The sequence below is a fragment of the Chinchilla lanigera genome, unplaced genomic scaffold (assembly GCF_000276665.1).
Source record: "Chinchilla lanigera isolate Chin_1 unplaced genomic scaffold, ChiLan1.0 scaffold00047, whole genome shotgun sequence".
Taxonomy (NCBI): Eukaryota; Metazoa; Chordata; class Mammalia; order Rodentia; family Chinchillidae; genus Chinchilla; species Chinchilla lanigera.
In genome coordinates, this window is record NW_004955448.1 from 15,381,277 (window position 1) to 15,397,335 (window position 16,059).

At 35.7% G+C, this 16,059-nt stretch overlaps 1 protein-coding gene across 3 annotated transcripts in view; it reads right to left on the minus strand.

The window, feature by feature from the left end:
- Nucleotides 1-15,551, minus strand: part of Bche (butyrylcholinesterase) — a 69,454-nt gene extending 53,903 nt beyond the window's left edge. Inside the window, exons 1-2 of one of the 3 annotated variants that reach the window (XM_013518684.1) lie at nucleotides 15,413-15,547; nucleotides 8,133-9,687 (exon numbers count right to left, since the gene is read on the minus strand). In XM_013518684.1, the coding sequence (XP_013374138.1) occupies nucleotides 8,133-9,649 (1,517 nt within the window). In that variant the 5' untranslated portion in view covers nucleotides 9,650-9,687; nucleotides 15,413-15,547. Of the gene's footprint in view, nucleotides 1-8,132; nucleotides 9,688-15,412 lie in introns of all 3 variants that reach the window. The other 2 variants (XM_005393137.2, XM_005393138.2) reach the window with 2 other exon arrangements.
- Between the last annotated feature and the right edge of the window lie 508 nt (nucleotides 15,552-16,059).

Below are 16,059 nucleotides of genomic sequence, written 5' to 3' on the forward strand. Positions count from 1 at the left end.
CATATATATGAAACATAGTGAAATTTCAAATGAGATAAAAATTGCTTTTCAAAATATCAAGGAAGCAAGTAAAAAATTTAAGGTCAAAAGGCAGTTAGAAGAAAATATTAAAAATGCACAGATTTGCATCGTGAGTATATAAGAATCATTAAAACTCTATAATAATAAAGTCCAATTTAAAAATAGGCAAGAAAATTAGACAATCAAAGATAGAACCTACACAAATTACCAGTAAAGACATGACATGAAAGAATGCTCCACATTAAAGTCAGGGAAACGCAATATAAAACTAGTGAGACGGTACTGAGAAGCCAGTGGAACAGCTCAAATTAAAAAGACATGTTACTGTGGGTATGAAGCAAATTGTTTGAGTTGTAAAATCCTCAATGAGGAAACAGAGTTGAGCTCGTCCTTAAATAGATAAGCATGTGTGAGAACTGTATGTTCAAATGCAATCTTTTCCTACTACTTTAACCTTTCAAGATAGAAAATATACCTATCAACCAAGTTTTATACATATTTAACTTAAAAAGAAATTCATAGACTGAAAGTTAAAGGATTAAAAAAAAAATTCCATGGGACAGGAACCCGTAGAAAAGCAGAGGTAGTTATTCTACTTACAGACAATGTGAACTTCAAGCTAAAATTGATCAAAAGGGACAAAGAAGGCCACTCCACACTTTTTATGGGAAAACCACAAAAACAAGACATAACAAACATAAATATATATGCACCAAATACAAGGTTATTCGACGGTATAAAACAAATATTAAAGGACATGAAAAATCAAATAAACACTAAAAATATTGTAATGAGGGAAATTAATACTCCATTGCTCAAACAGATAGATCAACTAGATAAAAAAATCTACAAACAGATATCAGAACTGAACCAAACCTGAACAAATGGATTTAGTAGATGCCTACAGAGTATTCCAGCCAACAATATCAGTATATACAATCTTCTCAGTAGTACATGGGACAAACTACAAAATAGGTCACATACTATCCCATGAAACATGCTTAAATGAATGTAAAAGCATTAAAATTACCCCAGGCATATTATTGGACTATTCCAGTGGAATTGGAAAGCAGTGACAAAAGAAACCAGAAATTCATAAACACATGGAAGTTAAATAACACTCTCCTGAACAACTAATATGTCACAGATGAAATTAAACAGTACCCACAATTAAATGTAATGCTAATACAGCATACCAGAATTTATGGGACACAATGATAGTAGCCATAATAGAAAAATTAATAGCAGTGAATGTCACATCAGGAAAACAGAACAAGCTGAAATAATTCACCTAATATTGAATCTCAAACTATTAAAAAATGAAGAACAATTCAAGCTCAGAGCTTATAAAAAGGAGGAAATTATAAAGATCAGATCAGAAATTAATGTAATTGAGAATAAGAAAACAATACAAAAATAAATGAATCAAAGTGTTTACTTCTTTGAAAGGTTAAACAAAATTGAAAAACCTTTAGCCAACCTTATCAAAAAAAGGAAGGAAAGACTCAAATTCATGCCATTAGGAATGAAAAGGGAGAAATCCAGAAGATCATCAATAACAAAATTGAAAACTTTTACTCTAATAAATAGAAAATACAGAAGAAATAAACATATCCCTAGATACAGATGAATTGCCAAAACCAAATTAAGAAGATATCAAAATTCTACATAACCCAGTATGAGTCAATGAAGTTGAAAATGCAATGTAAGACTTACCAACAAAGAAAAGTTTAGGTCCTGATTAATTCACTGATGAAATTTTGAGAAGATCTAATGCTACTATTAAAACTCTTCAATGAACTTGAAAGGGAAACAATACTCCCAAAGTCATTCCTGGAAGCAAAAATTACCCTGATACCAAAACCAGAGAAGAACCAACCAAAAAAGAGAACTACAGGGCAATCTCCCTAATGAACACAGATACCAAAACCCTCAATAAGATACTGGCAAACAGATTTCAGCAAATCATCAAGAAGATTATACAACATGACCAAGTAGGATCCATCCCAGGAATGCAGGGAAGGTTCAACATACACAAATAAATAAACATAATATGCCACATTAACAGAGCTAAGAATAGAAACTATGTGATCATCTCAAAAGACACAGAAAAAACATTTGACGAAGTCTAACACTCATTCATGATAAAAAAAACCCTAGAGAAAATTGGAGTAGATAGTCTTTATCTCAATCTGATAAAAGCCATCTATGAGAAAATAATAGCCAACATCATACTAAATGGTCAAAAGCTAAAAGCTTTCTAAAATTGGGAACAAAACATGTCCACTATCACCAATACTATTCAATATAGTTCTGGAGACCTTAGCTGGGGCAATGAAACAAGAGAAAGAAATAAAAGGAATAAATATAAGAAAGGAAGAATTTAAATTATTATTATTGCACATGATGTAATGCTCTAATAGAAGACCCCAAAACTCCACCAAAATACTCCTAAATTTAATAACCAGATTCAGTTGCATAGCTGGATAGAAAATTAACACTCAAAAATCAGTAGCATTCCTGTACACAAATAAAAAACACACTGAGAGATAAATTATGGAAATAACACCTTTTATAGTAGCACCCTCCAAAAATTAATCTAACAAATGAAGTAAAAGATTTTTACATTGAAAACTACAGTACTCTGAAAAGGGAGCTTGAAGAGGATATAGAAAATGGTAAGATACCCCTTGGTTTTGCATAGTAAGAATGGACATAGTAAAAGTGAACTTACTTGAAAAATTGTTATATAGATTTCATACAACCTCAGTCAAAACACCATTAGAATGCTTCAAAGAAAACATACCTAAAATACATTCGGAACCAGAGAGATTTGGAATAGCAAAAATAGTTCTGGGTAACAAAGGAAAACAGTGGATATCACAATCCTTGACTTGAAATTATACTATAGAACTACTGTAATAAAAACAGCATGGATCTGGAAAGCTTTCCCCCTGCCCCACCCCAAAACCCCCAGATCTGAGGATCAATGAACCAGATTTGAAGAGGGAGACATAAATCAATGGAACAGATTAGAAGAGGGAGAAATAAATTCAAACACACTCAGGTACCTTATCTTTGACAAAGGAGCCAAGCATGTACACTGAAAAAAATAGTGCCTTTTTCATAAATTGTGCTGGAAAAACTGGCTTTTCACAGTCTAAGAAATAAAACTAGACCCATGTATATACAGCATCATGCACTAAATTAAACTTAAAATGGATCAAATTCTAAACACTAAAACAGAAACACTAAATCTGCTGGAAGAGAGAATAGGTAAAACTCTTAAAGACATAGGTGTAGGCAAAGATTTTGTGAACAAAACACTGACTACATGGGAAATAATACAAAGAATCAACAGCTAGGATCTCATCTTAATAAAAAGCTTTTATATAGCAAGAGGAATTACCAATAGAGTGAGAAAACATCCTACAGAGTGGGAAAAATATTAGCTAGTCATTCTTCAGAGAGAGGAGTAATAGTTGGAACATGTAAAGAATTAAAAAAAAAAAACAACTCAAGCCCACAATTTTAAACACCCCATTCACAAATGGACACCTAAAACGAATAGACACTTCTCAGAAGTATAAATAGCAAATAAACACATGAAAACATCATGTTTCAACATCACTTATCATTTGAGAGGTGCAAAGTAAAACACTGAGATTCCATCTCACTCCAGAAAGGATGGGTATTATCAACAAATCATCCAATAACAAAGGCTGTAGGGGCTGTGGGGAAAAGGAACCTTCTCCACTGCTGGTGGGAGTGTAGACTGGTGCAACCACTGTGCAGTTCAGTGTGGAGATTCCTCACAACACTAGGATTAGAGGTTACTTTTGACCCAGTGATTTCCCTGGCAGGTATCTCCCTAGAAGAATTGAAAACATTGTACCACAGCCATGGATATGCACCCAGGTTTATAGCAGCACAATTTGTAAGAGCAAAATCTTGGAAACAACCCATATCCCCATCAACTGAAGAATGGATAAAAAAGTTATGTTTTTTATACAATGGAGTACCACTCAGCCATAAAGAAGTTTAAACATGAGACATTTCTAGATAAATGGGTGCACCTTGAGACCATATTCTTAAGTGCAAAAAATTATTCACACACATATGTAAATATCACATTGTTTATCAGGTGTGAGAAACTGAAAGTGTAAATAAGGACCAAAGTGTATAATAAGTATTGTGAAATAGCAAACAATGGTTCAAAAGAAAGGGGAAGTAGGGAGGTGGGAGGAGAAAAGGAAGAAAAGGCAAAGAAAAGAGATAAAAGAAGGATATAATGGAAACAAATCTTTGTAAATAAGGAAGGGAAGAGGGGCTGAATGGAGAGGAGGTGCTTGGGAAAAAAAGACGAATCAAGATATATCATGAACAGGTACAACTTCCCTATGATGAATATGATCATTATATATACCTAAATGATACCAATAAACTTTAAAAAAGTAACAATATATTTTTCTAATAACCCAAGATTCTTAATATAAGAGAAAGTAGCTGTAAGTATAAAAATAAAGAATGCATAAATTTTATACATTCGTATTTCTGTAATAAGTATTACTTGAAATTTAGTGAAAGTCCCTAAAAATAATAACTTCTGGAAAAGAAGTGCTGGTAAAGGAGAGAAAAGGGAAAACAGCACTTGCTTGGTGGGGATGTATATTAGCACAGCTCTTGTTTAGAACAGTGTGAAGCGTTTCCAAATTCTACAAATAGAAAAATCATAAGCTACAACAATCCTTCTGGGTCTGTATCAAAATGAAATAATATGTCTGAACAGGAAACAACCTGTATGAGAACGCCTAAGCAAACTATGGTATAATTTCCCACAAGAAATAGCAATTTACTGGGAGTGGATTTGTTAAAAAACTGGTGATACAACAGAGGTGAATTGCAACATACCATACTGAGCAAAGATGTGAGATACAGCATTACACACTGCATGATACCAATGATATGTATGTGCAGAAAAGATAAAACAAATCTATAACCTAGGAACACTGTCAAAATGGGAATGAGGATAAGAAGAGAACTGCCTATGGTGGGAGCTTCCTGAAACTGAGAAATTATATTCTATATGCAGTGCTCAAAGCTTCCCGAACTGTGTGCCTAGTATGTGTGCATTTTACTACATAAACTATACTCCAGTGAAGTTCTTGATCACTAAGCATAGTCATACTATTTCAGAAGAATCAATTAAAACATTATATAAAACAAAAATTTGAAATCATACTTTCTTGAAACAAAACTACAGCTCCAAATTCTCCTTTTTACCTTCTTAATGTCCAATCTGAGGATTATAAGGCACTATTGTGCAGCACAGTTTCTCAATAGTGTGTTTCTGACATTTTTGGAGTGAGTTATGGGGCTCTGTCCTATGCATTAAATGATATTTAGCAGCATTCTTGTCTTTCACACTGCTTGTTCGATCTTTCTACCAGCTGCAACACTGAAAATGACCTCCACACACTGCTGAATCCCAAAACTGAATTGGGGGTTGGGGGGAAATTTCCACACTTGAGTATTGCAGAGTTGGAACATCATGTCTATGGTCAGACAGACATGGATAGGTTTCTAAATCTGTTAATTACCAATTTTGTTTCTATTGATGTTTACTTTGGATTATCATGTGTTTATCTTCCAGTCAAATTTCAACACAATGAATTATTTTCTCTGTTCCACATGCAAATACTGACTATAAAGAAAATCACTTTACCAAATTAATATCTTATGGCTATACCGCTTTATAAAGTTCACTTTAACCTTTCATAGTTTATGATCTCTATTTTATAAATTCACTATTTATAACTGAAAAAATCTTTATTTCACACTCAAAGGTTAATAATACATGAATTTGAGTAAGTTAAACAATTTTCTGCTAAGTGTCACGGGTAGTTTTCTTTGGTCCACTATTATGTGTCATAAACAAGGCATTCAACATCTCCATCATTACTATTCTCCACTGAGGTGAGAAAATATAGAATTCTTGATGATTTCAATATACAAAATATACTTCAGCAATTATTGGTACAAATAATTTTGAAAAATATTTCTTTTTAAATAATTTACAATGTCTAGAGTTGTAAGAAAAGTCAAAAGCAAAAAATAAGTCAAAGCATATTTGAATGTTTTATAAGATTTAGAAAGAGGATAGAAGACATAAGTAATTATAATACACCTCTTTATATAAAATGGTCATTTTTGTCCTAATCAGAAATTTAGGATAATATTGAGAAGATGTAAAATATTTCACAGTTAATGATTATGGAAAAAATAAGCAATGATGCTTCTACCAGCTCTCACCTGATCAAGTACTTGTTAAGTATGATGTGCCCATTTCAGTACTTTAATGAATGTCTGCCAGAACAACTGTTTCAGACTAATTTAGTAGAGCTAAAAGAGTCCGCTTCAAATGGAAGATAGGCTATAGACGAGTTACAGTCAATTCTATAACAGCAAAAAGCAGATCTAAAGCCACTGCTGCAGGGAGTAAAGAAGTACCGGGGACATGCGCAGCTGATCAGGACCATAGGAAAAAGGGGAAAAAAGTGGGAGTCGTTATTTCAAACAGCGCACACAGCAAGTCCACAGCTCTAAGTCGGAGGTCAGCCTGGACGTCTGTGCTGCTCAGCACCTAGGTAGGTCTGTTAGGTAACATGCTGAAACTAGGTTGTTGGAGCTCCTTAACGGCCAGGGGAAGAATTCCACCCCAGTAGCTAAATAATCAGGGGCTATGTGTATCCAGTTGCAGAGAGATACTCAGTGGATAAACATCTCTAGTTGGGAAAAATAATATCATGCAATTGATGCTATAGAACAATGCAGTAATATAGAGTATATGGAATTCTGAATAAAAGAATTTTGATTACTAAAGAAAACATCACAAATCAGATTAGTCAACCCATCCATTTATGCATTGTACAGATGCTTTCAAAAATGGATTCCAGAATTTGTATATTTGTTACGCATTTTGATACAAACTACACCAATGTATACAATTCACTTGGGGGATACAAATTCAGTGAAAAATAGATTTTACTTCTATACCCATATACACATATTTAAAAACATATTTCAAGTGTTTTCTGATTTATCATGAAGTAACATCCTGATAGCCTTTTCTGTATTAAATTACCACGTGTTGAAAATGTATTCAATATATGTACACTAGCATCAATTACATTTTAGCAATACAGTGCCCTGCAGAGCACCATTATTTACCCTCGTCATTATATGTCCGGGTGCAGCTGTGTCTTGTTCCCACTGCCAGCGTCCTGAGCAGCTATCATATTGGTAATCCAGGAAAGGATCAAAATGAGAAACACAGAGAGCAATTTCTATTGACTTGCGTCAGTTTTACAGCACTGTAGAACTGAATTCAGCAGTGAAACCTCTGTAAGTTAGGAACTCTCTGTAGCTTCTTCTGCCTCTTGACATAATATCACCATCTATAACGTAGAAAGGGGAGTCTGTCGTTCCAGGAAGACACTGATTATCTAAGGCTGCTCACAAGATTCCTCAAGTGAGAACAGCTTAGTTAAAAGAGAGGACATTGACAGGTCTTGTCAAACACAGGTTATCTGAGAGTCCTGATCCATCTATTTGGGGAAATTTTTGATGAAATGGTCAATGCTGTGCATTTTGGGCAATCTGAGGGCAGCTTCTGTGACTACCTTTCCCTTTCATCTTCCTGAGCAGAGATGTATCAGATAGCATTAAACATTTCCATTATCAGATAGCACAACCAGGCTGACGAGGATGAGAAAATACACTCCTATTCTTGCCTATATCTGTGAACACGGTAAATGTTCAGGTCACAAAGCCCTGTCAGAATAAATTAGTTATCAGAGCGACCATCTATGTCCATACATATTGACTAACACTGCCAATGTACTTTGCAATATATTGAGAAAACAAAATATTTTTCATAAAACTTCTATGATGATTTCTATTAATTGAAATCCACTCCATGTTATAAAAAACAGCTCAAATACAAGAAGGAAAAAGAATTTTTACAGCTTTTAAGAAATCTACACCAGAGATACAGCAAGGCTAAGAAGAACACAGAAAACTCGAGAAGAGTTACAAAAGCTGGCACTTACCCATACTTTGCAAAATTTGCCCAGTGTTTCATTATGGATCTACTCAAAATTTCTTCGGCCTTGGTGTAATTGACTTTTCTTTCCAGAGGTAAGCCGAAGACAAATTCAATTTCGTAGCCATGCATCACACCCATCCATTCGGGCCACGGAAGTTTGGAGGACTGGTGTTCAAAATAGTAGAAGAAGACGTGATTTCCCAAATCAGAGAAGGCTTTGGCAAACTCCAGCGCAGGGCATATGAAATTGTAGTCCCCCACAACATCATCCAAAGCCTCTCGGTAGCTCTCAGGTCTCTGGTCATCCCGCCAGTCTGCGTAGTGGAAGAGGACCGCCTCCCTCCCAAAGGCACTCACTCCCGGAAAGCATATTTTTAAGCCTTCCTGAAATTCCCTTCTAGTTATGATACTGCTGTTATCCTTGCTGAAACCAGGAGCACCGTATACTAGGAAAGCCGTGCCTTCGTCTTTATTCACACCCACCAAGACCTGGGTTTTTTTAAACTGTCCCAGCCGGAGTAAAGTCTCTGGCATGTCAGGGAGAAAATCACCATCTACAGTTGGCCCAAAATTTACTGACAGGAGAGTATCGTAAGGGAGAACAAATACTTCATTGAGGAGAATTTCCTGGGGATCTTTGGTTTGAAGGCATTTTATCATCTCAGTCTCATTGTCTTTAGAACAGCCAGTAAATTGAGCCAACATCAGTGTTCTGTTCCTGGCTTCCGAAGGAGGCATTACTGCCCAAGGCGCGCTAGGGGACCCGCTTTGCAAAATGGCTCTGGTGAAGAGAGGGTAGCTCTTAGACGAAAGCAAATGAAGCCCAACCGAAGCTGCCCCTGCACTCTCTCCAAAGAGGGTCACGCTCGCAGGGCTCCCACCGAAGGCTGCTATGTTGCTTTGGACCCACTGCAGTGCCAGCTGTTGGTCAAACAAACCCAAGTTTCCTGGAGCCTCGGGATTTCCTGGTAGAGCTAAGAATCCTAGGGCACCCACCCTGTAGTTCATGGAAACTACGATCACTCTCTCAACCCTAGCCAGAAACTTTCCATCATAAACATGCAAAGAGGATGTCCCAGTCTGAAAGCCTCCGCCATAGATCCATATCATTACAGTCGCATTTTTTGGCTTTGGCGCTGGAATCCACACATTAAGATATAAACAGTCTTCGCTGAGGGCTGTGTTTGGATTCCACATCTCTGATCCATGGAAGCCTGGGAAGCTTTGGTCTATGTTTTGATGGCAAGAATTTGCATATTTTGTAGCATTCCAAACTCCAGACCACTTGTTCAGGGGCTGTGGCCTTCGAAATCGAAGTCTACCGACAGGAGGCTGCGCGTAGGGAATCCCAAGGAAGGCGGTGACGGTGCCGCCCAGAACTGGTAAGTTCGTGCCTCTGACTTTGCCGGTCTTGGTTGTGACTATGATGTCTTCTTCAGGGTGGGACCTCCCGACAAGCGTGCAGAACAGAAGAAACCACCAAGAAAGGGGGGCACTTGTGACTGCATGCTTGCTCTGCATACTGGTCTCTAGGAGAAAGGCGAGTAGAAATCAGCCTCCTGCATAGAGTGATAACTTATTACTGACAATTCACCAAAGTACAGTGGTTATTCATCCTATGTACATCTGCTACCACTAAAAAGGCCTTGGCAGGTTAAGAAAATATAATGAAGATATTTCAGATTTTAAGTTAGAAGAGGAAATAATAGAGTGAAAAGCAAGTTATTTCTTTTTGGAAATTTCAAATCTCTGTAAAGAAGATTTTATGTCTTGATCAGGAAACTTGACCCAGGCATATATAATACTAATTCTGTACCATAACCAGCCACAGCAAATGTGGCATGACTTATGTTACATATACTTTCTACCTTGGTTAGTAGAGAAAATAAAACGCATGTGTTTTCTGAAATATCAAGGCTGGGTGGTTTGTGATCCATGGAATTCTATCTTTGCCCGAAGAGTTCTTTCTGTCCTTTCCTCATCCGTGGTCCTGTTCATGCTCCCTTTGCCTAGTGATTTCTTCCTGTGCAGTCTTACTTTCTCCACAGGGAGAATTTAGAGAATTTATTCATAGAATGTTAGGCAGCAAAAATATTCTACTTGCAACATATCTTCCAAATTGTAAAAACCTTAAACTTGTTTCCATTAAAAAAAGTGTACGTCAAGAGCCCTAAAATTGACAAGGGATGGTGATGTATAGTAGGGAATTTCTCTGAAATTAAAGAGAATGAAAAGCTTCTCTGCCTGAATTATAATCACAGTAGAAAGTACTGTAATGTGTGGAAGAAGATACTGGCTTAGAAGCCATTCTATTCAACATACATGTTTTAATTGCTTGCAGATTAAACATATCCCACTCCTTACATGTGTTACTTCCATTTTAATGATAGACAAAATGACTGAAATCAGAGGACCACAGCTGGGAATACTGGGACATTTGAAAAAACAAGAGTAATACTTATACACTGTAAAATAAGAAATATTTGGCATTTTGTTAAGTAATATTTGTTTAATGACAAAGAGACTATTTGGAGAGGTCAAAGTTTTATCAAAAATTCATCATGCAGAAGGATTATAAATGTATTGCAAATATCATTTTGGAAAAGTACTATCTTTCCATAACTGCAAGAAACACAATTAAAATATTCAATTATAAGAACTGATTCACATCCACATAACAATCACAAGAGATCCCTGAGGTACGAAATAATTCCTCTATTTTTTCTGATGTGGCAATTGTAAATCCAACCTATATGATCAAGAAACTAATCCTAATAGCATTATATATTTTCATTAATTTGTTCTTTACTTGTTTTAGAATTCAGAGAATAAGGAGCTAGCCTAGTAACTGTTTTCCTAGACCAAGGATGTTTGTATTTTAAATCATCCTCATTCACTACTGCTCATGAGAGCGCTATTATCAGAAAGTATTTGTTTATTCCAACAAATATCTGACAAAACTAAACGTGGGGTATGGTACCTGGTTTAGATCTTAAACTTATTGATGATATTTATAGCTACATATTATTCTAGCAATGTCAGTATGCGTGTGCAAATATAACTTTTTAAAAATGATTGTTATAACAACAAATATTGTTTTTAAGTCAAGTCACAGATTATTTTTCATATTCTCTGCTTTGGTATAACTGGATGTGTGCTAAGATCAATAAAATACATTATTCAGTGGTGTCATATTTTAACATTTTCTACATGTACAATATTTAAGTAGTATAACTATGATCAATGCAATTTGTTGTCAATATTTAGAAGAAAATAATCTATAATATTAGTAATCTAAAGATTCTGGTCACCTGACACCAAGGGAATTTAAAATTTTTGACAAGAGTCAGAGGCGCTACTACTACAATCCTTTTTATTCTTTTTTTTTCCTGAAAGTTACTAAAAACATTATTTAAGTAAGTTGAATGGACATTTGGGCAACCACAAAGTGCTGTGAGGAATTGCTTGTACCTTTTCTGAAAACTTGCGTTGTCAAGGACAATAGGACACACAGCTGGCTTAGCCTGAGCTGCATGAGAACAAGCTCCGCGCAGCAGCCCTCCTGCCGTCCTTCCTCACCTCCGCCGGGCTCAGTCAGCGACCCTCGTGGGCAGCACAAACACCATCTGTTTCTTTTTTTCTTACTTAAATATTAGTTTTCTTTAAATATTAGTTTACCTTTAAAGCCCAATCACAAAATACTGATAACTTTGGCCTCTGAAAATTTAAAAATTTTGTTCTATAAGAAGTTTAAAAATGTTATTGCAAAGCAACTGTAATTCCTACAAGATATAGTTGCTTTGTGTGTAATTAATAAATATGGTAATTTCATTTTTTTGTTTTTCAGAGTAGCTGCTATAGCATTGAGAAGTTTGTATGATCATTCCAGTGCTACTTAATTTTATTTAATTATATAAGAATTTTTTTGTTTAATTATATAAGTATTTTGTTTCAAGTAGGTCAAGATTTTACACAGTACTATCATATGATTTAAAGTCACTGTTTTTTTTTTTTTTTTGGTTTTTCTCCGGTACCAGGAACCGAACTCACGACCTTGCGCTTGCCAGGCAGGCGCTTTTGCCACTGAGCTAAATCCCCAGCCCCTCATTGTTTTTTTTTTAACCATAATATACACGATTTTTATACCTGTAAATAATGTAATTGATAGCGTTACGGACAATCATGGTGAGCATGTATTTACTGACAGGATGATAGTGTAGTTCTAATTCACACGTTACCCTTTGAAGATCCTTATCTACTTCCTGTATTGGTAAATCCGTACTTGATATGCAAGTTTGCATATACACACAAGCGCAGTGTCTTCCAAGGTTTTTACAGCTGTCAGTAGCACTTTATTTAAAAAGCACCATTTTATTTTTCTCAAAGTGTGTTATTCTGTGTTTAACATATTGCTCTGAAGTTTATCCAATAAAATATATATACATAATGATTAAATAATCAAAATATTAAAAAAGAAAATAAAGTGGCATTATTATATATACACAAATAAATATTTAATAATAATTAAAATAGTCAAAAGTTTACTCTTGCTCCTATGAATTCTGGTTTAACTGGCTACTTGCATTAAACATTAAATTCTTTGAGTACCTAATATGTTTATGATAAAGACTGAGGCAAATTTTCTCCCAGTGTCCGAATGAATATCTGAATACACTCAATTAACTTGCTGAAGTCGTGGTTCCTATCTGAAAGAAAGCTGTGAGTTTTGTTGGAATGGCAGAGTCAATGAGTGACGTGAGACATGGGAAAAGCCCTGAAGGATAATGAACTTCAAGTGCATAAAAGGCTCCAGGATATCCAAATTTACTGGTAATTGGGAATTTGTAAAGTTTTAAAACTGAAGCTTTGATGAGAAAATGTATCCTTTTGTTTGGATTTTATTTTTATTATTATTATTATTATTATTATTTTAATTTTAGTTTTTCTCTGGTACCAGGAACCGAACTCACAACCTTGCGCTTGCCAGGCAGGAGCTTTTTGCTGCTGAGCTAAATCCCCAGGCCCCTTGTTTGGATTTTAAATGCACCTGAAAGTCGAGCTTTGCTATAATCACAGAGCTCTGGGCTGTGACACTGAAGCATGCGCTCAAGCGGAGCCCGGGCAGATGAGAGACTTAGTGGAAACCCACCTCAAAAATTAAACACAATCAAACAGAGACAAAAGAAAAAAGAAGAAGAAAACATTTGCAAGGTTTGGAGATGTAGCTCAGGGTGAAGGCCCCATGTTCAATCCTCAGGATCTTCCTTGCCCAGTCCCCGCAAAATGATGAGTGTCAGAATGCCTCAGCCAAGTCAGACAGTATACAGTTTTATACTACGAGACATGGGTGTGATAAAATGATTGGTATAAAGAACTATTTGTGATTTATTTGCCATAATTGAATATTAACCAAATATGCAAAGTAATGGGCTACCCAATGACTATATAAAATAGTCATAAAAGTATTCTCTGGGTATAAGAGAATTTTCCTGCATTTAAAGAAGTTACAGTTAAAATGCATATTTTTATTTGGGAAACAAAACTTCTTAAAGTATTTGGGAAAGATGACGTTTATATGATGTACAACAAGCAACACTAAAACGTATCTGATTAAATTTAAACAAGTAAGTCTTTATATTGAACCTAAAAAGCGTGTTTTGTTGTAGCCCGAGTGAAGTGGGCAATTGAGGAAGTCTGTTTATAAATAGACTGCGATTCGCCTTTCAGGGGTCCCCCAATACCCTCTGGCGCTAGGAGATTGTGCACTGAGACATGTTATATTACTTGTAAGAAGCACGTGAACTGTATCTGTCCTCAATGAGGAGAAAAATTCACCAACTTTTACTGTATAAATAATTTGAACATTTAATTACAAGATTTAATGAGTCTTCTTTAGAACATTTTCTCAGGCTATTATATGTTCAATTATATTTCTCTGTGATAGTAAAGATTTGGTAAAAATCAACTGATATAAGCAAAATCTACAAAATAAAAGTAATATATAATTTAAGTATATTATTACCAACACATAGATTAGGAACTAAATTTATAAATCAGGTGTGAGTTGTTAAAATACTATTACCTCATATTTTACAAAAATGATATATAGTGTTGTTATAAGACTTTTAAAAAGAATTATATGAAGTGGGACTATGCAAATTAGTAAAAACTTTAAAAATCCTAGAAAATGAAATAGAACTTTGAAAATCCAACTAGAAATTCTCTTTCAGTTCCAAAAGCCAAGCTCTTTCTTACCTACAGAAAATTTTAAAGATCACCGTACCAAGCATTAACCCATATTTTAAAAGATAATGATCATCTGTAAGTAAAGTAATATTTATATAAATAAAATATAGTTGCATTTGTCATAACTACTAGTTTATACTAGGCATTGCCTACTATTGATAGAAATTCTTAAATATATTCATAAAAGTGAGAAAAGCATAATCATATAATAAACATATATTACAAATAGAAATCTAAGCAATGAAATAATTTTGTTCAACTTTCAATCTTGTATGTATTGTACTTTTAATGATTAACCCCGTGTTTAGACTGGAACTGATGTCATAAACATAATGCTAGGTTTACAAGCTCTTTGGATAAGCACAAAGTCTGCACACACATATAAAAACACAGAGGACAAATGGGGCAAAGGGAAAAGTTTGTAAATCCAAATGGGAAGTAGATTTTCCTTATACTTAAAGGACACTTTTACCTTCCGTTTGCCAGTTGATATTAGGAAATTTTCGGATAAAAAAAGTTGATTGAGAAAGTTCCCCTTTAAATAATCAATTGGAGATCTATTAATTGTAAGCTACCTGAGAGAGAGAGAGAGAGAGAGAGAGAGAGAGAGAGAGAGAGAGAAAGTAGATAAAACCTGGCCAAAGACTACTTTTGTTGCTCTTTTAAGAGATTCACTAGCCAGTGCATGTAAGGGTAACGCAATATAAAATGTTTTTTCTTAGCGAGCTCGCAGAGACCGTGTATTCCAGCAGGCCAGGGACGCCACAGGTGCGACGGCCCTTTATACAAAGTAGAGTGAGCGACCTTTCCTCAGCCGCTGAATGCCTGAGCCTGCGCTCCCTGAGAAACGGAGCGAGCGGTGCGGGTGCCTGCTCTCCTGCGTTTCTCTCCTCTGTCCCGTCTCCAAGCCTCAGTGCCTGCTCCCCACAGCTCCGCAGGGACGCAACAAAACCCGTGAAGAAATCACACTCCTCCCACAGAACGAGCTTCACAGTAACTTGCAGCTCTACACAAAGGGGCAAATTCAGGGCAACCTACCTGACTTTCTGCCTGAAAGGATGATAAAGTTTGCAAAGAGTGGAAATCATGGAATACTTCAGGGAAATGCGGGCTGCCGCTGCTGCTCCAGCCTGTAAACTGGACCGCACTGACATTACAATGAACTGTTACTGACAAAGCTCGCGAGAGTTGGCCCAGCAACTCGATGTAGAGGCAGGCAGTCTTTACTTTCTGACATCTGTTCGGAGGCTAATGGTACAAATGCAGCAGTGATTCATTTGCAGACGTATTACGGGGTCTTTCTTCATAACCGCAGACTGTCTGTTAAGGATAAAGAAAAAAAGAGATATAGAAAATTCCTTAACAGAAAATGCACAGATTTTAAAATCAGAACTTCCAGGGTTTTTCCAGAGTTTTCTTATGCTTATCAAGACTGAAAAGTGTACACGTTGTTCTAAAGAAATTCTGTAACTGAAATCCATTAGAGTGTGTATCTGTGAAATTGTGTGAAGTATCACAAAAGAGAAAAGAGGAAATAAAATCTCACTGTATATGAGCTATGCAAGTTAAAAATTAGTTATCCCACGGTTAACTAAGTGAGTATCTCATATGCGTAGCTTCTTTCAAACCTGACTCCTCCGCAGGTTTTAAGTCATACAGAACTCACTGTTTTGAAAATGTACTGT